Source organism: Uranotaenia lowii, chromosome 1 (genome assembly GCF_029784155.1).
Source record: "Uranotaenia lowii strain MFRU-FL chromosome 1, ASM2978415v1, whole genome shotgun sequence".
Taxonomy (NCBI): Eukaryota; Metazoa; Arthropoda; class Insecta; order Diptera; family Culicidae; genus Uranotaenia; species Uranotaenia lowii.
The window spans coordinates 171465134-171490324 of NC_073691.1; the positions used below are offsets into that span (position 1 = coordinate 171465134).

A 25191-nucleotide genomic window follows, 5' to 3' on the forward strand; every position below is an offset into this window, starting at 1 on the left:
CAGCTTCAATCTGTTTGCCAGATGTAGGAAAAATATGGGCATAACGAGCTGAAATTTCAAAGGATTACCTTTAGCCCCAAGAGAATTCTCAGTTTAACCCACTCATTGATTGGTTTCTATATTTTGATACACAAACGGAAAATTCACTTTAAAATGTTATAACCTACTCCTGAAAGAGTTCATGATGCTCCTCTTTTCCGTACATATATGAAGGTACCTGCCTTTTCATGAATAGTTCATTTGGATTTTACTATACGACAAATGGAATGGTAGTAGGTAATTAGAACTAAGCCAACCACCGTTTACCTGGCAAGACAAACTAACATTCCGAATAAGCAAATGCCGCCTCGCATCATGGAGCTGTTCATTTCTACCGACTCACTATGTACAGTACACATATGAACCTATAATATGAGAGTAACTAGAATGTGAGGTACCACGGAACTATGCATGGCGCTACGTTCTGCTGATAAGGAAAGTGGTACGATCAGTCAGGGTTCCATGGAAGATATTTTTATTTTGGAACATGAATCACAATTTATTTTAATGATAGGTAAAGTCAGCTCATGTGATGATTTTTTAATATGCATGTTCCAATTATTATAAACACATCATCGATTAATAATCATTTTATCTGATATAACAACATCCACAGACCAAATTTATCGCTGTAAATCGCATCCTCGATTTCTGTCGCAGCTGGCGTAAGAAATGTAATGAAAGGCACAAATAGGCTTTTCGTCAAAAATGTGTACATCAAAACATCATTTTTCAAAAGTATTATTTAGAAACTTCTTCGAAAAGCTTTCTTTGTTTTCTAATATGTTGATATCTAAGTGCCTAAATCTCACACGATTTTTGAATGAATTTTCAAAGCTTGGAACATCAGGTACAGAACCCGTTCTTTTTTGCCAACATTCAATTTTGCTAACATTTTACTGAACAAGAATCCTTGTTTTCCTGCTCATAACTAATATAATTGAACTAATCTGCTCAATTCAATGTCACTGTCTGTAATCTGGGCTTGTGATATAGCTCAGTTGGCAAATCTGTTGTCTCCTGAGCCGATGTCCGCGAGTTCGAGCCCAAGAGTAACACAGTTGTACCGGATAGTTTTTCAATAACGATCCGCCAACTGCAACGTTGATAAAGTCGTGAATGCCATAAAGATGGTAAAACGACTATAATCGAAACAAAAAAAAAACTGTCTGTAATCTATTATGTTTCGCTTTAATTTTGATTAATTTAAAATAATAAAATTAAAAAAGGGACAAAACTCCGTTTGACTATGTCAATATTCGATTTTGGCAACACATAATTTACGAGCATGTTGACAAAATCGAACAAGGTCTGTATCAGGTATTGGAAAGGGATAGGCTTAATAGCGGTATGTTATCTAAACAAACGGGAAAATAGTGCCTAGCCTTTTTTCACAACGGTGTATGAACCCGAGAAACCTGCATCCAAAGAAGAGGTTGAAAAGTGTACTGTACCAAAGATGATATGATTGGAACACGACTTCTGACATAAAGACTCGAGCTGCCAAGCAAAATTATGCATGACCACTTCATTTAAGCGACACACATTTTAAGAGACCTTCATCCTATTGGATTATTCATCCCAGAGACAAGAAAATAAAAATTGCCGTCGGACAGTGAGAATCGAACTCACAACAACTTTTACCTTAATCGATGCCAATCCGATAGCTTCACAACAGTACTACCCGAGCTAGATAGTAAACCGAGGGTTAATTGTCATAGTCTTTCTGTCACGTCCAGTCTAAAAAAACGATCAGTGCTGGCTTTCAGGCGTTTGTCCGGGGGTTTGCCAGTATTGTCTTAAAAGGGGGAAGGGAATTGGAAACGAGAAATTGTGTCTTGCTTTCCTACTGGCTGCTTACATTGTTAAAACCCTAGACCGATGCGTACATACTCAGTACACCCAAAGAGATGTTGCAAAATTTGAATGCCGATCGGAGTTAATTATGAGCCGAAAATGCGCTGAAATGTGCACTGCGCCAAAGATTATATGATTGCTTTTCCGTCACTTGCATAAAGACTCGAGCACTTGGACAAAATGATGCAGGTCAACTGCATACAAACATTCAAGCGAAACAAGAACAACATTTGATGGGATTTCCATCCTATTGGATATAATTCATCCCAGAAACAAGAAAAAAAGTTGAGGAGGTTGTATTTTTGCTACGACCGCAAACGTAGAATTACGAAAATATACTCTTGTCAATTGTACATAATGTTTGTATTTCTTTTGTGGCGATTTTAAAAAAATGATGGTTTTTACCGGTTTTTGTAGAAGTGGTTTTTGAATATGACAACATGGCTTATAAAAAAAATAATAGAATTTCTTTCAATTGCTCGTCAAAACATCTTCACTGGTATGAAATTGAGACACTTCCAACAGGTAATCTTTTCATACCAAATTGATAATTCTTCTTAGAATTTTGATAGATTGAAGTTAATTTCACTTCATCCAACAAAATCCATAGTTTTACGTAAAAAAAAACCATCTCCGTGATTTCTGGAAGAGTCCAGTCCAGGTTTTGCAGTTTATTTGAGCGAAACAACAAATGTAAAATTTTTGTTTTCTGTTTAATTAGTCCAGAGCTGAATGATAAAATAATTGATATATCAGATAAATGGCGATTTTTAGAAAACACTTTTTCTAAAGGTACTGCCTATAGTTAAAAATGATTAATAACACTGTTTTTCACAATTGATAAAAAATTGTGACGATTAAAAAAAGTAATTAGTTTTGCCGTTTTTTTTGTGTAAAAATTGAGAAAGTTATAAAAAATTGCAGAACAGAAGTCTTTAAGCCTTTTTTCGAAACATGTGAAAGTTTTAAGAAATTTTGAAGGAACAATTAAGCCAAGTCTGAAATTTGTTCGAATCAATAATTAACTTTTAGAAAGTTCAAATATTGTGAAGTATTGAAGATATGCTTTGATTATAAATGCTCTAGTAATTTAAGCTGCAGCTCGTATAAAACATCATACATGAGACAGAGCTGAACTTGCACCGTTAAGAAAACCTCACGGAAAAATGCATCGAGTTTGTTTTAACTATGAACACATCACGAGCGAAAATCTCTCTGTTAAACCTTAATTGAGAATAAAATGGCCAAGTTTGAAAAATTTTCTCAGTCTTGAGCTGATATTCTCGGAGTTTTCCCAGTTTCTCGGTGAAGCAACTGTGGGACCAAAGATGGGCTTGCTCGTAGAGCCTAGTCCACACTCGTCAACTTGAACTGCGATTCTGTTCGATGAGACTTATTTAGAGATATGAGACATTTAGGATGCTGAAAGTCTCCCATACTTGTCGGAACACTTGAGACGCCCCTCAATACGCGCCGATTCAGCGACCAGCCGCCATCAGAGCACATCCCCACGCAACACTGCTTGTGATCGAGAACTCCAAGCAGCTCCGTCCGTATCCGGTGCCATGCATTTTACGTGCGCACAGCAACGAAATTTAAAAGTCTTCCTCGGTCCGCTTGCAACGCTGTAAGATTTAACCCTATTCTCCGCAACTGGAGCTATCCGCCGCTTGTAGTCTGCGCGGCTTGCTGTCTCTGGCTGATCCATGCCACTACACTTGATGCCGAACAAAACTGCTATTCGATATCGGAGTTGGATTACCACTGCACTACTGGTGGGGTCCAAACGCCGATCGAAGTGCGGCGCACTTTGTTCAGCTCGATGGGCAAGCCCGAGACGACACGGGCAAGCCCTTTGTTTATACCTTCCTAAGGCAGGGAAAACAAAATCCATCAAAGCAGGCTTGGTGATGACGTCATTATCTTTTAGATAGGATGTCCGTGAAATGGAAAGTTTTCGTGACGCGAGATCTGTTCGCAAATTTCAATTTGCCCCCCTATAGTGTTGCCGTAAGACGTAATTCTACGTCAAAAATTTGTCTTCGGTGAGAAACACTCACAACTATTATCTATCTTCATCTTACCCAAAGAAGAGCTCAACCAGTGAGCCACCTGAACCAAATGGACAACCAGGGTTGTTTGTCATACTTTTTGTGTCACGGTCCATCACCAAAAAAAAAAACGAAAAAAACGCCCAGTGTCTGGGGTTTGGCCAGCAGGTTGTTTGCCGGTGGTTTGAAACAAAAAAATGTGTTTTTCTCTGTAGTTTTCCATAGACCAAGGAGATCAATTCATTCTTTGCAGGTGGTTGTTTCCATCCTCCTTTATCTTGTGATGGGATAGGGAGGGGCATACGCAATGCAGTTTCGCTGGGAGGTTAATGCCGGCCGTCTCAAATTGAATCATCGTCGCTGGCGTTCACATCTCATGCCAGTGACGTTGAAATATTGAGAACTCATGATTGGAGTAAAGGCACATTTAAGGATCGCATGTGTAGAGTCATAAGTCAAATAATCGATCGTACACAGTTTGAAGATTGGTTAAAAAAAACCCGACCTTTGCGAAATTTCAGTTCAATTGGACTTGAAATTATACCTATTGTTTTCAATTTTGATGCCAAATGACTCGATATGCATAAAACGTCGAGATCTAAAGCCTGTTTCACATAGAATCTGGTCGCATCTTTTCATTTACTGCAGCGCCCGTAGTTGTCACGTCGCGAATTTATTGACAGTGTTTTGATCCGGATGGTTTGTTTACTTAGTGGTAAAAATTTCATCAAGATTGAAGCAGTCAGTCAAAAGTCATCGACGATGGAACGCGAAAGGCGAGAGAAAATTCTGCAGACTCACGTAGAGACACCAACGTGGTCAGGGGTAAATATCGCAAAATTCCTGAAATATCCAAAATCGACTGTAAATTCTTTGTAAACGTTACCGAGATACCCTTATGGTGGATCGAGCAATTCAAACCAGACGTAAAAGTGGAACATATGACCGGAAGCTGCGAGCAAAGGTGATTCGATCAGTTCACAATATTCCTGGAATCTCCTTGCGTGATTTGGCGGAAAAGATCAAGACGAACCACAGTACAGCTCGACGAATTTGTTTGCGAGAAGGCTTGCAGTCGTGTCATGCAAGCAAACACCCCAACAGGACGCTGAAAAAAAACCTGGTTGCCAAAATCAGGGCAAGGAAGTTGTACGAGAAAGTGTTGACCAAGTACAACGGATGCATTTCGATGGACGACGAAACTTACGTCAAAATGGATTTTGGACAAATACCCGGTAACAAATTTTACCTTGCGAAGCGTAAAGGGAATTTTGCGGGTAGATTCAAGTTTGTTTTCGCAGATAAATTTGCTCGTAAGTTGATGATTTGGCAAGGGATCTGTAGTTGTGGGAAGAAGACTAAGATTTTCATCACTGGGGACACAATTAATGGAAATGTTTACAAAGAAGAATGTCTCCAGAAGAGGGTTATGCCATTCATTTGGTCCCGGCCCGGTGAAATTCTGGCCGGACCTGGCAAGCTGCCACTACAGCCGGGATGTCGTTAAGTAGTATAAGGAGAACAAGATCGATTTTGTTGAAAAAAGTATCAATCCACCAAACTGTCTGGATTTTCGTCCCATCGAGAAATATTGGGCAATAGTTAAGAGCAAACTGAAGAAATGTGGCAGAACCATGAAGAAACCCGCTCAAATGGAAAAGTGGTGGAACAAGATGGCGAATGAGATTACCAGCAGTACTGTGCATAAAATGATGGGTGGTATCACAAAAAAAGTTCGAAAATTCATCCGAAAAGCTGACGAATGATTTTTATGTATTTTTTTTCCTTAAAGTGCAATAAAAACTCTTCCAAAAGACATTTTTACTTTTGTTGTACGTTATTTCTTTGCGGAGAAATGATCTATTTTATCCGACCGGATTCTATGTGAAATAGACTTTAATGTAATCTTGAAAAATAAAATTTAGGCAAAAAATCGACTTTCTTGGACTTTTTTCGGAAAATTCTCAGAAAGTCATTTTTTGGTCGATTTTTTCTAGATAACATCAGATTTCGACGTGTCATGCATTTTTAAGTCATTTTACATCAAATTATAATTTCGGTTTTCCCGATTTCTGTTAAATCTCTTAAGGGTTTTCAAGGGTAAAAAATTAAATCTTGAGGGCTTTCAAGGCACCCCTAAATCAAGACTGATTGAGCTGAAATTTTGTACAGGTCTGTGTTTCCGATTTATCTGAAAATGTAAATTTTGAGCCAAAAATATCATCAAATCATTGAAAGAAATAACGTAGCCATCTAATGTTCTTTTCTTAATCATAAAATTGAGATCACATACCGTTTTGTTTTTAAAGATTAAGTATGTGATTTCACAGTATGATGCAATATTAATAGTCAAATTTCTTCCAACTGCTGTGTCTCATAAAGAAATAGGCGTATGATGACAGTGCAGTTACTCTTAGTCTGGATCTAATATGTAAACATACACCTATCTGAGACACCGAGAGGGATTGTCTTCTGCATGGAAACGTAGTGTCTGATTCAGCAAATGTGTTTCTACTATTAAGAATTACTGAATATTTACGGTGCCCTTATCAGTTGATCGTAAAATCTAAGATAAACGGGAGGCGTGATGGTGCTGTGAGGAACACCACACGATCAGAAATCATGATCGAAATTAATTAACATTCATGACATGAATTAATTACGCGACCTATCGCTTTAAACGCACCTCGATTTCAACCGGGAACATGTAGACAATCCAAATGGTTTCCTTATTATCTGAGTCGGTGCCAAACCACTTCCTCATGAGAATGTGTTTTTTATTTCTTTATTTTTCAATTTAAACTTCTATAAGGTACCTGTCACCAAGAAAGGATCCCCTTACATAATCGACATTGTTGTCGAACTACGGGGACAACGCTGAGCCGTAATTTGAACTGTTAACCAGTACGTTTAATTTTTGTAGGGGAAACTTGAGGCGTAGCCATGCCCTGTCATCGTTATCGGGGTTCCAGGCGTAGGCAGTTTGAAAATGGATGAACTTAATTCATGAAGTTGGTTCAAGTTCAAGAGGCTTTTCAAATTTGCCTTAGAAAATTCATTCTCCATTGCAAAATAGATCCGGAGCAAGCTGAAACATAAAACAAATAGACCGATTATGGCATTGATGATGATGTGTTCTGGTAAGTTCGCTGACATAGCGTGTTTAACCAAATCATGACTTTTTAGCTTTCATTTTTTTTTACATTTTTATATTTTAACATTTTTTTGACACTACATTGGGTATAGGTTCCAGGAAAATTTCCAGGAATCGAAGGTCCTTAGAAGTGCCAAACTGGTGGTGTAAAAGTTCACTTATGGTTCATTAGAAGGCATGTCGAGTACCACTATAAATTCGGCCCAGTAAAAATCGTTTTATTTGTGATGACGTTAAAGAAAAACCAACGAAAAAAAAGAAAGGTTAAGTACTTTTTGGGATCGAAACTAAGGGTAAGCGAAAAATCTTTTTAATTTTCTTATATGAAAATGTACTGATCTTTTCACAATCCCCCTCTACCTTGCCAATTGAAACCCTCTCCTCCTCTTCTAGAAAGTCACCCCCACGCTTTTCTTGTTTTGAAAAGGAATTCATCACAGAAACATTTTTCGTACAAAAATGGCCTCACTTGCCGAATTTGGTTCCATTTGCTTGATTAAGATTAAGATTAAGATTAAGATTAATTATCACATCTTATGAAAAAAACTGATTTTCAATTACTGATATCTGAATAAATCTTGAAAACCAAAAAATTTTGGATTTAAAGAGTGCAATTTTATTGGTAGTGAAATCATCAATCAATATCGTGTAAAAACTCGAAGTCATCAAACAACCCATCCGATGGAATATTCCCGTGAACTCCGATAAATTGCGCGAGACTTGTCCACGGTGCGTTTTTTTTTTCGCTCGGGTTCAGATCCGATTGGGGCGCGGAAATCTGCCGCTAGACGCCAACGGTGTGTAATTTGTACCGTACAAGACACCAGCTCGACTGAAACTCGACCTTCCCCAACAAAACCGTGGCAGTGTTTTTTTTTCGAAACCAAAAACATTTGAACCGATTACCTACGGCAAGCAAAGTCGACGAGGGCAATACGAACCGATTTTGGGATCGGCAACCTAGACTGGTGCCTCCCTGGCGGTGACGATTCGTTTGTTTCCTAGCGAAATTGGAGCTCGGCTTCCAAAGCGACGCGTGGTGACATCCGAAACGTCCCTCGTTTGTAGCTACAGATCTTTGGGGTGGCTCTTCCTTGATCCCGAAGCCGGCGACGGGAGCTAGCAGAAGCTATCGGTGTCCGGTTGCCCTCAGCAGTAGTTCTAACCATAAATATCCGTAACGGTTTCCCCGCGTTATCGCGAATATCGTGGGTGCTGCACATGTCCACACGAAGCAAACCGACCTCAACCAAGACGCATGGAAAACGGAACATGAGAGCTGCCCGCCACTTGAGAAGAACTCATGAACGAGCGAGCGCACGCGAAATAAGTTTATTTTTGTTTAGTCTCAGTCGAAGTAAAGACTGATCCTGGCGCGGCGGCCTGGCGAGTTTCTCACAGATAAGCTTTCGTATAATGCACGTTCTGGGATCAGATTCTGCCGGCGTGAAAATCCCAACGGCAAGAGTTCGGATTATAGGGCATGTTCACACGCTGTACGTTGGATAGAGCACGTATACCGGACATGATTGTTCCGTGTGGCCTGTAACGTTCAACGAATTTTTGTTCCGTTCCCCACGATTTACTCGTTGTCTTCGCCTCAGCTCGAGGTTAGATTCTCGTTCTTGATAGTCCACGTGAGCAATAAGATGGTTACACCGTCATTAAGATTTTCTTATTTTAATTATGGCACGAGCATCTGCAAAGAATGACACGTTCACAGGTGAAAGAGGGTTTAGTGAAAACCGTGGGTGGTTTTCTGAAGGTAGCACGTGTGGTGGGGAACATTTTTATTTTGTCCTATTTCTGAATTATTATCAGAACATTGGAGGAGAAATAGGGGCGTATCGGGCACTTTTAGGAAGACGATTATTTAACAATACAAAACAGTTTCCCAGAAGAAGTTGACTTTTGAACTTCAACAACTGGTAACGTATTTAGTACCAGTGGAAAAGAAGATAAATGAAATCAGTGAAGGGCGATCTTGAAGCCAAACCCGATGGAGGATTACCGAGTTGAAGCCGAAGAAGGTCTAGTCCTTCTGCCAAAACCGGGTAAGCCTCCAGAAGACCCATCGGCCGATCTGTTAACTGGACACAGCGAGTAAGGCCCTGGAGAAGGTGATTCAGAACTGACTCCAGAGGTATACTGAAAGTGAGGGTGGACTCTCGGAGAAAAAGTTTGACTTCCGTAGAGGACGCAGCACCGTAGATGCTATCCGCTCTGTCATTGAGACTTACTTGGCCCGGTCCTGTAGAACATCATGTACGACGAGCTCCTATGAATGAGCCTCCCATCGGGAGCTGAACTCATAGGACTTGCGGATTATGTAGTTCTCTCGGCGAGAGGCTCCTCGAAAGCAAAGGTACTGCTACTTCTTGCCAAACCGAGACGGTGCTGATCATCAACCTGATCTCACCCCAAACAGGTACCATTGCAGTTTGACCGTGTGATATCGTGTCCAAACGCACAATTAAGTGAGGAGTGATGATAGATGACAGACTCAGTTTTACGAGTCATGTCGACTACGTGTGTAAGAGAGCGGCAATGGCCTTGGCCGCACTCACACGGATGATTTCGAACTCTTCGGCAATCCGCAGTAGTAAGAGGAGGATAATGGAAAGCGTGACCACGTCAATCTTGCGGTACGGAGCAGCGGCCTGAAGGTGGGGCCTGGGAAGAGACTTGGCAGCGTTAAGCGGCTGATGAACCTGCGGGTCATCAGTGGATATCGGTTTTGCTAGGAGAAGATGTCTATTGCCACGACAATAAAGACACGCCCAACGTACGAGATCTCGCCAACGAGGACTCGATGTCCAAATGGCAACAGCTGTGGGGCAGCTCAGCGAGAGGAAGGTGGACCCATCGTCTGATCCCGTGCATCGGGAGCTGGATCGGAAGAAGGCACGGTGAAGTGGATTTCGATATGAGGCAATTCCTGACAGGCCATGGACTACCGGTTTGGACATGTGGCTTCACCATATTGCCCAGATGGTGGTGACGAAGAGGAAACACTCGAACATGTGGTGTTTGCCTGTCAGACACGACAGCAGACAACGTAGTGCAGTTGATGTGTACGGATTTCAGCGATAATTCACCAGGATCATGACTGCTCTGCAGAAGAGCTGGAGTCAACGGCAGTCCGCGAACGGTGAAGAACGGCTCCATCGACGGGGAGCATCTGAGTAGTGTACGTCCGATCCCTTGATCGAAGCTACAAAGATAAGGCATCATCTTCTGCGTAGTGGAGATCATGGGTGCGCCGCATACGTGTGTAGGATATCCGAGTAGTACCGCTTCCTAAGGGGGAAACTGCGGGGATAAGACTATACCTCCCTCGTAACGGCATCGTAGGAAGAGAGTTAACCACTGTCGAGGGATACCGACAGAGGGGGTAGAGAGGTTCTAGATGCCGGGTGAGCCTCTCGAGTTGGTGTAGGATGTCGTCACTGTCGGGAAACATCCGAATCGTAGCGTTCAAAGTCCCGAATGCGTGCGGTGACAGGCTCAAATCCAGGACAAGCTGCTCTCGATCTGGCATACGACGGGCAGAAAAGGCCACGGGCCGAAAATCCAAGGGTTGCCAGCCAAAGGGATAAAGAACACCGGACAACTGTCGGGATAGACTGACTCCATCGATGGGGGGCTGTCGAGTAGTGTGCGTCCGACCCCACGGTTTGAAGCTAGCAAGATAAGTGCGGTTCCCAACGACCAAAGCTGCGGGGATAAGACTTTACCTTCTTCGCAGTAAAAATCGTTGGGAAAGGGTTATTCCACGATCGGGGAATACCCATGGATAGAGTGGCTCTCGACGCCGAGTGAGCCATTCGAGTCGGCGTAGAATGACGTCTTCGTCGGGAATCATACTAGTTGTTGAGTTAAGTCCCGCGCGTGTGCTGTGCCAGGAGCGAGTCTAGGAAAAGCTGCTCTCGATCGGCACACGACGGGCTTAAAGATGACAAATTTCGAATTCTGGAGATAAGTGGTCGGACTTCGAGTCGTTAGAGGAGAGGCCAGATCTCGAATCTTTAAGAGGAGAGGTTTGTGTGATTAACCCCGAGTTTTTACCATAAGAGGTCGGGTCTCGAGTCGTAAGAGGAGAGATCAGGCCTTGATTCTACAAGAGGAGGGGTAAAAGAGGTCGAGTCATTACGAAGAGAGGTCAGATCTCGAGTCGCGAAGAGGAGAGGTTTATGTGGGGATCTCGAGTCAATGCATGGAGACGTCGGTCCTCATGTCGTTAGAGGAGTGTTCAAACGTCGAGTCGTAATGATGAAAGGTTTTGCTGAAAGTGGTCTCGTTAATTAGTATTGCCTTGATGCACACTAGCGCGAATATACCTCCCACTATTGAAGCATAGTGTGTCAAAGAGTTCGAGTTGGGAGCTAGGTCTGTGGCCCCAGGTGGAGTTTAGGAAGTAGGATGTATACACGTAGTATATAATGAGTCTTCCCATTGTACCCATGGACCCAGAGTAGCAAAATGGGGGGACGCGGTGGCTCACCGCGCCTTGGAATACAACCCGTAAACCGGAATTTACCCCCTGGGTGATCTACTAATAAAAAAAGTACATTGGAAGCTGGTAGTTCCAATGGATTGCTCTGGGCTGGTAATACCACCTCCTCGTGTCTGCAAGTCCCGGCGATTACAGATGTACAGCCAACTATCACGAAACTCACAAATCTGCGCGGAAGAAGGGGTACACCACACCTGGATATCAGGTACCAGTACTCGGATGTGAGCGTTGAGGGTCCGACACGCGTTCAGGGAGTCATGTTCCTGAAATGCAGATGTGACCGGAGGAAGTGCGATCGTGGTGACTACCTAGAAGTCGTCAAGTCTTAGAGATGTGTCAGGCACAAGATGTGTCTGACGAGGCACAGTGTTCTGCTCGCGTATCGGGAATAGATGTGCCCAAATCGCGTGGGCAACCTGAAAAGTGCGGTCGACAGCTCGATTTGCCGCCGTAACCGGTAATTGAGTAGTTGCGCAGAGTGGTGACTTAAGTTAACACTAGAGGGTTCGAAGGAGTCTGAGTTTTTCACGTTGTTCAGGGGGTCTTCGACCACTCGTTTTGTGTTTCTGGACTTCCTGTAGACGTGGACCTCTTTCAACACGATAGGATGTCGGGTCCTAACTCGTTAAAGGAGGGGTTGTGGATCGAGCCATGTTTAAATGAGGTCGTTTGCTGATAAGAAGATTAGGAAACAAGTATTGTCTTGGAGCGCTTTAACGTGAAAGACCTCTCTCTCTATTGAAGCAAAGTGTGTAAAACAGTTTGAGGTGGGAACAAAGGTCAGTGGTCCCAGGTGAACTTTATAACGTAGGGGATACAATGTTACTTGAAGCATTGTATCATGAGTCTCCCAAAAAGGATTTATCACCTGGGTTATCAACTAATTAAAAAAGAACATTGGAAGCAGGATGGGTAGAAAACACAGTGAAGGGGGTGGGTTCTCTCGGATTATGATTACTCTAAAAAGGTGCTGGAGACTAAAGCAGTCTCCAAACGGCGTAGGACGACTCCATCGCCGGAGAGCCGCTGAGTAGTGTGCGTTCGATTGAAACTACCTGCGTAGTGGACGTAATGGGTACATCTTGAACGTGTGGGAGTTACCGTGCCGCTTTCTACGTGGGAAGCTGCGGGGATAAAATAATACTTTTTTCGCAATGGATTTTGAAGTAAACCACTGTCGGGAGATTTTCGGAGTTAACATGTTTTACGACGTCTGGCGTGCCTCTCGATTTAGTGTACAATTTCATCAACTTCAACGTGGATTTTAGAGGTGAGAGGGTTCACGTGGGTAAACCATGAGTCGTCCCATTGCACCGTACAATTCGTAAAAACAATTTACCACCTGGGTAATCAACTAATAAAGCATAGTTCATCTTAACTCTGGAAACACTGTAGTGGTCCTAGTAGTCGGATCTGGAATGTTTGGAACGTTTCCTCTATCAGTGCTGAAAATTTTACCACTATTCGTTTTGTTGCAAAAAAGTGACACGTGATGGAAGCCGCGAAACGAAAATTAGTTTTGGACACCGACGTTAAAAACCCGACGTGGTTTTTAACTATCGATATCGGTAGGTTCATACCAAGTGTCATAGTGGAACTAAGGATCGGAAACTGCATTTGAAGGTGTTGAGAACGATCAAGGAACACCCAGGGCAGTCAGACTATGACATCGCTAAGAAATTCAATGCCGACCGGTGCACAGTCAGAAGGATTGCAATCTTATCGGGCCAGTAAGCATCCGAACCGGACATTGAAGCAGAATGTAGTAGCCAAAGGACGTGTCCGGAAGATATACAACAAGGTTTTAACGAAGTAGGACAGATGCATCCTCTTGGATGACGAAACGCATGTGAAGATGCATTTTGAGCAGCTTTCAAGTCAAAAATTTTATAAAGCTGGTTGGGGTGATGGTCCCCGGCATCTGAAGGAGTTACACTCAAGAATATTTAGATGAAAGATAATTTTATAAATTTCGATTTCACGATCCTAAAATATGTGTTTCAGTATTTGAGAAGGAATACATCACACCATACAAGTGCAAACCCTTGTTGATTTATGAGTTGTGGTTTTTAATACTTTTGTTTAACCAATAACACTGATCGCTTTGTCGAGGTATTTGACCAATGTAAAAAGTTCATGAACTTGACACTCCCTTTAGCCCGCGTGGTCGTGCTACTGGGCTATAAATAACTTTGTTGTATACATTCTCACAAACTTTCCGTACCGTTTTGTTGCTAGTTTCTAGATTGGCGTTAATGGATGCAGAGACGAGAAGTATGTTTTTGTAAACATACTTTTGACCATTTATTTTCCCAACCGATGTCCACGCTGCATCAGTTCTTACATATTGCGGTAGTGAAAGCGGGCGAAGGAACTTTGTTTGGGATAAAGGCGGGCAGCGCGGGTTTGCTATAGAGCAAGTTTCCTTCATTCACTATTGATTAATTGAGATGGGTTTATTTAAAGCGACCATTACTACTGTACCCAGCAACTTGCTACCGTCTAGCGACAACGGATCGTCCCAGAGCACGCAATCACCATCAGTAAAGTTCATAAAGTGCAATTATTAGATGGCGCCGTAATTAAGTTACAAGTCATCACCACGAGCTGGAAGCGTCGTGGCAAATCAAAACAATTGGACGGCTCCTGTTTTGAATGTTGTGGACATTAATGTGTGTTTTCCAGAGATTTTAATGGCTCGATCCATTCATATGAGTTAGTATTTTTGTTGTTGCCGAGTATCGATTTTTTATACTCATGGACAAACAGTGTGTTATTTGATATGATTTAAAAATATCTCGGAGCTGATCACACAGAAAGAGTTACCGAATCTTAAATCTATTATTGAGGTTAGGTTATGAGATTACTTTTGGTCAATAACATGTTGTGATCACTGATAAAACCTATCTACTGTATACAGGTGTTTTGTTACCAAAAACAGGCTCTAAAATCTGTATTTATTTTATGCATCTTCAGCTGCGCTTCATTGAAAAAATGGTAGCAGGCATTCCAGTTGCTGATTAGAACGATAAATGAAAAATCGTGTTTTCGACCATCCGCTCCACTTTGAATCTGTTTTGTTTATTTTCAAGCGCCGTGAAGCATGCTAAATTGTGCGAAGAGGCTCGCCACTTCGTGATAATATTGTTATTATCAAGAAGCGTTGCTAACGCTAACCATCCTGTGCGTCATTCCTGGTGGAATAAATATTGAGTTCGTTCCTCATGGGATTTTTTGAAAAAAAAAAAATGGCAAACATGCAAAAGGAAGATTTTGAATACAGATTTAAACTTTTTGATCATTGTTTGTGTATTCCTCCTCTACGCTAGTTTACTTCAACTGATTTGTATATAAGCGTATTTTACGTCAATTCAACTTACTACACGGTCGGAAATGATTCCAAATAAATACATATCTCGGATGAAAAGTACCAATGAGTGATATCGCTTGTCATAACCGCAAACAAATAGCTAAGTAATTGAGGGGAAACATTTATAGACGTCTGGAGTGATGTAGCGCCATACTCACCTGATTGTGACTGCTACTAAAACTATGATGAGGCCCACGAGGAGCATGGCAATGACAACTCCACACACCATATACAGGACATCGTTGGGAGCATCTGTAACGGAAGCAAAAGGAAGATATTTTTATCATTTCTATTTTGATCATCGGACCTTTTTCAAATATAACAGCGAAAAACTAGTTCAGTTACTAACGGATCCCGTAAAAAAACTCCGTTTCCCTCACAACCATAACACTTAATTTGTACGACCCTGTGTTTTGACATTAACAAAAAGTGTCATCGTTAAATCAATGTATGTACTTAAAACAATCCAGGACTACATTACTACTTTTCATGTAATTCTTCGCAAGGCACAAGCAGTGATGTCAATTGAATTTATTGTTTTTCAATGCAAAAAGAGATATCCTTGTTAAACAGCTAAAAACTTTGTTGCCTTATAAGATACGAAGTTAAGGTCTTCGATAATGATGTTCAGCGGAATTTTTTTTTGCAAAATTTATAAATTGGCACAAAACCATTAGCAGGCTCGGTTCCACAGAAGAAACAAAAATGATGTTAATTTTTCAGCACAAAATATTCAATTTCCCCATACAAACCTAAAAGTTCGAAATTTTTCATGTAAACGTTATTTGAAAATCCTGCAAAAAAATCATGCATGAGTTTGGAATAGCAACGAAGTTTTTAAGACCCCAGCATTTGGGAAATTCAAAAATGACCCTAAATCGACTCAGTCTAATACACACCACGAAATTTACATAATTATACGAGCCAGAAACGTGTAAACACCAATTTTATTAGAACCGTAAACTGGGGGAACTTTGATCACCGGAGTTACTTTGATCAACATGAAATTTTTGCACATAATCATGAATAACTAAGTTTGAAGTTAAAATATCTGAAAACTGTTTTCTACATTTGAAAGCCTCTAAATTGAGTTTCAAAAAAGCTTAACTTGGTTTGCTGTTGAACACAAAACAATAAAGTAATTCACAAATTATAGCTGTTTTCTATTGATAAATATGGTTAATGTTCCCTAGAGGCTATTTTTTAATGACTTTTAAATACAGAACATTTTTAAGGCCGAAAAATCTTCCAATCATTCGCTAAGAAATCCCTCTATCCCTATTTTCAAATTTAAAACAATCATATTTCAAATGAAAAGCAATGTTTTGATTATGTGCATCTTTATGGTGTGTAATTTTATGTCAAATATGATGCTTTAATTTTGTGCATCCAATTTGACATAAATTCACATCAAAATTTAATTGAATGTACCTGTTTCTATTTAGTGATTCATGTATCAAGCAATCAGAAAAACAGCTTTAAGCTAAACATGTTCATTATGATTATTGCAAATAAACTTGAACATCAATTTGCTCCAAACTCGTCAAAAAGTAAAACGACCCTGACTGATTGTTTGTTATTTTGTTTTGTTTACATTGGATTTTCTTCTAACAATTCTACAATTCTCTCCGGTGTTTTAGAGACATCTAATGGCGAGGTTTGATTTAGCACATAAATTCACAAAAATAGTGGATTGTCCGAAAACATTTACTGAAATAGTTAAGATAACTTACTTTTTCTTCAAAAGTGCTTATCGCACATTACCGTAAACCATTAGTTTTTTTTTTCAAATTTGGCATGACTTTTAGGAATTGCATGAAAAATAATCCAAATAAAAATTTTATTGTAATCCTAAGAAAAATAGGGTAATTCATTTAGTCTAAAGCTTGCTTCATTTAGAATTGGAACAAAAACAATTGCCCGTATTTCAGTTATTTATTATTGGATTCCAGATGTTTTTTTCATACAAATGTAGCATTTTCTTCATACTCTTAAGAAAAAATACGAATAAATTTTTTTCACGGTTTTGAAGGAATTCTCAAACTTTTCCTGAAACACGGCTCATTAGGCGGTGCACACCTTCTTCGTGCACCGTTTTAGCTATCTTATTCCAGCAGGTCTTCATCTGATTGATGTCTTTGACAACCTTTCCCTTTGCCTTGAGTCTCCTCTTCAGGATTGCCCAATATTTCTCAATAAGGCGGAACTGAGGGCAGTTGGGTGGGTTAAGGCTTTTCGGAACAAACTGGACCCCTTTCTCTGCATACTATTCTTGAACGTTTTTGCTGCAATGACAGCTAGCTTAAATCTGGCCAAAACAGCATTGGATGGCGGGGAATTGAATGAACGGCGAAATTCATTTTCGGAGACACTCTTTTAGTATAGAAAACTTTCGTTTTTTCGTGCAAATTTGTCGGCAAAAACAAATTTAAATTTGGCTGGAACATTCCCCCGAGCCGTTGCCAAGTAAAATTATTGATCTGGGATTTGCCCGAAGTTAGCCTTGATATATGTAGGTTTCATCGTCAATCAGTTGAACTTGGTCAGCACCTGGTCGTATTGCTCCAGAGCACGGATTTTGACCTCAATATTCGTTTTTATGTTCCTATTTGGCTGTTTGCTAGCTCGAAACGACTTGATTCCTTCCCGGAGTCAAATTTGGGCAGCACCAAATTTTCTGGCCAAATCACGGTCCGGCAGATTGGAACTCCATTTAATCGTCTTCAAAATATTACCACGTAGTTTCCGGTCGACAGTTCCAATCCATTATCTATTATTTTTGGTTCCACTTCGGTGATTGGCTTACGGCTTCCGAATCGTCGTCAATGTTTCTTTATACCGTTTGATAACGCGCCATACGGTATTTCTGGGCAATTTCAGCTGTTTAACTAGCCTTAATAGTCTACGAGTCATTGAAAGCGAATATAACGATCTGCTTACATTGACTTATGCGGCGTATCTGGAAAGGCTGCAATCTAACCTAAAGGAGAATCCATCGTCGTTTTGGACTTTCATCAGGACTCAAAAAACGTCAAAACGCATCCCGGGCAACGCGGAGTATAAAGGACGTGTAGCATGCACACCTGAGGAAGCATTCAATCTGTTTGCAGACTTCTTTAAAAGTGTATTCCGTACCGCCTCTCCTTCATCACATCCTGAAAGATTTCACCTCGTGCCAACGTACGACGTGACCGTTCCGAACTTAAGTTTCTCTACCGTAGATGTATTCACAGCACTTCATAGTTTAGACACTACCAAAGGTCCTGGAGTTGATGGACTAACACCATTTTCACTGATTTTCAGCCGTTCGCTAGCTGAGGGTACGTTCCCGTCAGCATGGAAGACTGCTAAGACAACTCACAAAGCAGGAAGTATCCAACTTGTTGAAAACTATCGTAGAACTTCGATACTTTGTGTTCTAGGAAAGGTCTTTGAAACGCTTGTCCATCGGTTTTTGAGCAACGCTGCAAAACCATTGATCAGCGAATTTCAACATGGCATCGTTGAGCGACGTTCAACAACGACAAATCTAATGGACTAAAGTCTGCTTCATTTAATATTGGAACAAATTCTTTTGCTCATTGTGGCGCTCCTAGTGGACGGATTTGGAAACTTTTTTCACCCACGTGTCGGAAAATTCATTACCTTTCACCATGTATTTATGTCATAACACCAATTTATGTCATAACACCAAAATTTTGTAAACAACCGCCATGGAAGCCGAACGGAGAGATCAAATTGTGCACAGTTTTCTTGAAAATCCATTGTTGTCGGCATCGAAGCTAGCTAAACAGCTTAAAATGCCCAGAAATACCGTATGGCGTGTTATCAAGCAGTACAAGGAAACATTGACGACGGCTTGGAAGCCGCATTCGAAGCGTCGGAGTGGAACTGTCGACCGGAAACTGCGTGGGAAAGTCATCAAGGCCGTCAAGAGGAATCCCAATCTTTCAGACCGCGATTTGGCCAATAAGTTCCAGGCCGCTCACAGTACGGTGCGACGAATTCGTCTCCGGGAAGGAATAAGGTCATTCCGAGCCAGCAAACAGCCAAATCGGACGCTGAAGCAGAACAATGTGGCCAGAATCCGTGCTCGAAAGCTGTACGACCAAGTGCTGACCAAGTTCGACGGATGTATTCTGATGGACGATGAGACCTACGTGAAGGCGGACTTCGGGCAAATCCCAGGTCAAAAATTTTATTTGGCGACGGCTCGGGGGGATGTACCTGCAAAATTTAAGTTCGTGTTTGCGGATAAATTCGCCCGCAAGTACATGATTTGGCAGGGGATATGCAGTTGTGGACAGAAAACCAAAGTCTTTCTCACTGACAAGACAATGACATCAGAAGTCTACAAAAAAGAGTGCCTACAGAAACGGATTCTGCCGTTTATTCGTGCCCACGACCTTCCAGTAATGTTTTGGCGGGACCTCGCAAGCTGCCATTACAGCAAAACGGTTATGGAATGGTACGCAACGAACGGGGTCAGCGTAATACCGAAGGACCTCAACCCCCCAAACTGCCCCCAGTTCCGGCCGATAGAGAAATACTGGGCAATCACGAAGCGGAGGCTTAAGGCAAAGGGAAAACTTGATAGGAACATGACTCAAATGAAGAACTGGTGGAATCAAATCGCCAAAACGGTGGACGAAAAGGGTGTGCGCCGCCTAATGTGCCGTATTACGGGAAAAGTACGAGAATTTCTTCGCAACAGCAATGAATAATTTTTTTAATTTTTTTTTATGAAAGAGTAAAGAAAATGCTACATTTGTATGAAAAACAAATTATGAATTCGTTAATAAATGACTGAACTACACGCAATTGTTTGTGTTCCAATATTAAATGAAGCAGATTTTATACTAACACGCTGTTCCCTGCAGTTGAATCTCGTCGCCAGATAGACTCCATATATGTAAATTTTTCAAAAGCGTTCGATCTAGTTCCACATTCCCTTGTAATCGACAAACTCTTACATCTGGGCTTTCCGAGGTGGATAGTTGAATGGTTGAATTCGTACCTGTCAGACCGCAAAGCATTTGTTCAAGTGAATCACGACGCCTCAGCGCTATCCAACATCACCTCAGGGGTTCCTCAAAGGAGCGTGCTCGGTCCGCTAATTTTAATCCTATACATCAACGACCTCGCATACCTATTAACATCTGGGAAATTATTCTTCACGGACGATCTCAAAATCTTCCGAATAATAGTGCGATGAAAACGGAATGGCCGTTAACATCAAGAAATGTAAAGTAGTTTCATTTACTCGGTGTCTGACTACTATCAAATTTATCTACGCAATTGGTTCGAATGTCCTTGAGCAGGTTAGTTCTATTCGTGACTTAGGTGTGGTAGTTGATAACAAACTTAGATTCAACGAACATGTTTCGCTAACTGCAGCCAAAGCATTTACTGTACTGGGCTTCATTCGCCGCAACGCAGCATTTATCATTGACGTTTATGCTCTCAAATCTTTATACTGCTCATTGGTGCGTAGTGTACTTGAGTACGCAGCGCCAGTTTGGGCACCGTATCACGTCACACATGCTCTCAAACTAGAACGAGTCCAAAAATTCTTTATCCGATTTGCCCTTCGTCAGCTTCCTTGGACTAATCCTGCTGAGCTGCCGCCGAATCCTTCATGCTGCTTGTTAATTGGGTTAGAAATGCTTTCGGCTAGACGCCTTAAATTACAGCGAATATTTATATTTGACCTTCTTACTAATCATATCGATTGCTCAGCTTTGCTTTCAAATATCAATATTAACACCCTTTCTCGTAATCTCCGAAACCATGTTGGGCTTGTGTTACCATTTAACAGGACAAGCTATGGATACAACAATCCACTCAGTACTTGTATTCGAGCTTTTAATGTTGTTTTTGAATTGTATGACTTTAATATAAGTAAGGATGTCTTTGTGAATAGAATCTAAGAATTTAGATTAAGATTCAGTCTGTACGAATAATTTCGAAGACGAAGAACAAAAGTTTGTTCCGATTCTAAATGAAGGAAGCTTAAAGCACCAATGCACTATAAGGTTCAAGGTTATATGACGGAGAAAAAAAATATTACATATATTTCTATGGAAAACATTTTTCCGTTCATAAATTCCAAGTACACCATATGAAAGCTTATATTAAAAGCTTTCATTTGAACCGTTCAACATTTGTTCACACCAAACTTATCTTTGATAAAAATGAGTAAATAAAGATTTTTTTCAAATATCAAAAACTTTAAAGTCTTGTTAAAAAAACGCCTCGCGTTGCCCCATACTTTTTCACTTTTAAGATCTACTTTCAGGTTCTAAAAATACAATGAAAGAATTTCCAGACACCCTAAAGCACCCTTTTTAGGGTTATAGTCAAATAAAGCTGAAAATATCATGTAGATGGGTAATTTTTACCATTAACGAGTATAAATTCAACAAAGTTTATGCTGATTTGTCAAAAAATTCTTTTTTTATGATTAATCAATCATTTCACACATTTTTCTCTTGAGTTTCATGAAATGGTTTGATAGCATTCATCATTTAATTATCAATTAGTCCAATAAACGGCAATTTCTCGGAAAATGAGGTCTACATGAAATTACGTTCCATCGATTCATCCAAAAGAGCAGGTCCAGACGATATTCCGCCTTCGCTGTTGGAGAACTGTGCAATTTCACTTGCCTTGCCCATCAGTTTGCTTTTCAATCGCTTTTTGAATGAAGGTACGTTTCCGTCTCTATGGAAATCAGCTTGCGTCACACCGATACACAAATCAGGAAACCTTCAAAATGTCGAGAACTATTACAGAGGTATATCTATACTGAGTTGTATTCCGAAATTAATGGAAAGTTTGATGCACGAGAGAATTTATCAAAGTGTTCAACATGTTCTATCACCTGATCAGCACGGTTTTGTAAAAAAAACGATCAACTTTGAGTAACCTGATGTGTTATGCTTCAACGTTGATAAATAAAATAGAGAAACGACAACAGGTTGATGCAGTCTACATCGATTTCACAAAAGCGTTCGATAGAGTTCCACATGAACTGTTAGTAGAGAAATTGAAGAAGATGGGTCTTCCTACTTGGCTCACAAAATGGATAAGATCATACTTAGTGAACAGAACAGCTTACGTTAAAATAGGCACCGTTGTGTCCGAAACTTTTCAGATATCCTCAGGTGTGCCACAAGGAAGTCATCTTGGCCCCTTATTGTTCGTTCTCTTTATAAACGGCTTATGCTCTCTAATACACTCATCGAAACTGCTATACGCTGACGACCTGAAAATATTCAGTCCGTTAGACTGTTATGTTCTTCATAAAGATATCGACACCTTGTTTAAATGGTGCAACACAAACGGAATGCAAGCAAATGCAGGGAAATGCAATACTGTGTCATTTACTAGAGCACGAAATCCAATCTTATTCGACTATAGAATGAATCAAACTACGCTTCAACGGAAGAGCGAGATAAAGGATTTGGGAGTCGTTTTGACTGTAAGCTGAAGTTCACAACGCACATTGGAGCGATCACAGCAAAGGCGTTCGCTACTCTAGGATTGATACGTCGTAATACGAAAGATTTTACGAATATCTACTGTTTGAAAACGCTGTTCAATTCTCTTGTCCGGACCGTGTTAGAATACTGTGTCCAAGTCTGGGCCCCCTACCATGACGTTCACCGCATCGAGCGAGTCCAGAAAAGCTTTTTACGTTACGCACTTCGAACGCTACGTTGGAACGATCCTGTCAACTTACCGCCATACGAGCAGCGGTGCAGGCTCATTGGACTGCCGACACTCGCTGAAAGGAGAATTCTTCTACAACGTTTGTTCATTTATGATCTTCTGATGAGCAACATAGATAGAAGGAAGTTGCTCGAGAAACTACAGATAAGTGCGCCGTCAAGAACATTACGCCATTACTATTTCCTAAGACTCCCAACTCATCGTACACAATATGGCCTTAATAACCCTCTGGAAAATTCATGTCGCCATTTTAATAATGTTTACCATCTTTTCGACTTTAATTTAAGCAAGTGTTCTTTTAGATTAAGGATTAGTTAATAAGTACACATCTGTGCGACATAGTCGAAGGTGAAATAATAAATAATAAAAGTAGGGTCGAAAATAACAACATACAGCCCATTATATAAGTTGTTTTACAACAATTTTTGTATGAATTTATCTAAAATTAGTTGAAATAGTCATTTTCATAAAAAAAATCTAAAAATTTACAAAAGTGTCCAAAATACGAAATAATCCTTTTTTTTATAAAATTATCTAGAAATTATCAGCTTTTCAATGAACTCTTTGAACTTTGAAAAGATATCGAGAAACTGAAAATATCGGCATTTCAAGATCAAACAGTGTGGTGGATTTTTTATTTGTGCTTACTACTGTACAAACATATCTATTTAACTTTTGATCTATGGAAATGGTGAAAATTATTTAGAAAAATATAATACTTAAGCTGCAAATTTGACAAAGTTGGTTGGAAATGGTCCACTGGTGGCATGGGTTCGATTCCCATCTCGGTCCTGGGTATTAAATGTTAATCTTTAGTTGTTCACGTTTCAGTCTGTAAATACGGCTAAGATCTTAATATAAATTAAGCAATTACATACAACTGAAAAACTTTTGAATAAGCTTTCCAGATCATCAATACGTTGTTTGATAACAGAGATATATGTGCACGAAATAAAATAATGTGCACGCTTCAAAGACTCATCCCAAACTTTTGGCCGATACGCCATACTGAGGGATGACTCTAAAGGTTTGGTCGCTAACTTAAGTAGCTGTTAATTAATTTTAAGTTTAATTTCATTGTTTTTGCACACAATTTAACAAATGTGTTTTGATAAGTTTGGAATAAGCATTCGAGTGCAATTTGAATTTTGATATTTGTCCCACCCCACTCTAAAATAATCGGGTTTGAATTAAAAGTATCATTTTTTGAAAATGTTACAACTTTTAGCTTATTTAAAGTGATATAAAGTTTTAATTACTTTTTTTTCCAAATAATACTCGAAGAAGGTATTGCTCATGATTTTTCCAATGAGATCATTCAAAACGCAATGTGTGATGAGATTGCTGAGTAATGACCGAATAAAATTTCCATGTTTTTTTGGAGGTGATCCCAAACAGAGGTGCTAGATGGTTTTGTCAAAAATAAGGACACCGTGTGAAAAAATCAGGTTTTTTCAGGACACCTGTAAATTTGTGAAAATATTATGCTGAAGACGCCTAAAATTATGCAACTGAAGCGAAAAGAACCTTACCTGGCCTGAAGATTATATCGAAAAACACTATTTAAATATCATTTGAACCAAAGATGATCATCTGATAAACTGGTTAACTATTTTATTAAAGATTTGTTTGATGCTCTAACCATTTATCAATAAATTTTGTTATAATTTAAATATTTTTTTAAATCAGGACAAATAAGGACATTTCAAAGGCCATTTTTCAAAAATCAGGACAATTCAAGCTTTTTGAAAAATCAGGACGGTCTCTCGAAAATCAGGACAAATTCTCAAAACTCAGGACATTTGATACCCCTGATCCCAAAGCATGGCGGGTGAATTATGGAGATTTCAAGTGTTAAATCGAACGTTCAGCCATTTTGAAAAAAGTTTCTACAGCTCGCCAAAAAAACGTGATCCATTGTACAACATTTGGTACGATAGGTGTTGAAACTGATGCTAAAAAAAAACAGCGGGAACAGTAAGAGTAATTCAATAGTTCATGCCACTACTAAGGCCATCCAGCAACTCTACTGTCTCCATTCACCCTTTTTTCGGCCAGCTAGCAACCAGCTGTCAAAATTTCGCTTCCACCGCATCCGACCCTCGTCTACTTTTTGCCAATTTGGGATCACCACATTTTACCCGCCTTTTCCCAAAATTTTGACCGGATGTGTATGTATTTAGTTCTTCTAATTGAGCCTATTTTGACAAACAAATAAATAATAATGATTGAAGAGCTATTCCACATGTCATTGTGCAATCCTGTATCCTTTTTTAGAATGATTTTTCTAAAGTAATTTTGTTTCCGATCTTTAATCCTTTTTGATTAACACCGTTCTATGTATCGAGAGAGCGTTGGTTGATTGATTGATCGATTGTTTGTTTGAATTATTGTAAGTTGTCAATTTGCAACGAATAAATCGTTAGTAAACAAATTTACACTTGTGAAAGTGTCAAATCCGGTTGTTTGT

The 25191-nt window shown here is 40.1% G+C and overlaps 1 protein-coding gene across 1 annotated transcript in view; it reads right to left on the minus strand.

Moving 5' to 3' along the window:
• Positions 1-25191, minus strand: part of LOC129738147 (optomotor-blind protein) — a 310401-nt gene that overhangs the window by 59254 nt on the left and 225956 nt on the right. Inside the window, exon 5 of the mRNA XM_055729331.1 lies at positions 15146-15239. Within this exon, the coding sequence (XP_055585306.1) occupies positions 15146-15239 (94 nt within the window). The remainder of the gene's footprint in view (positions 1-15145; positions 15240-25191) is intronic.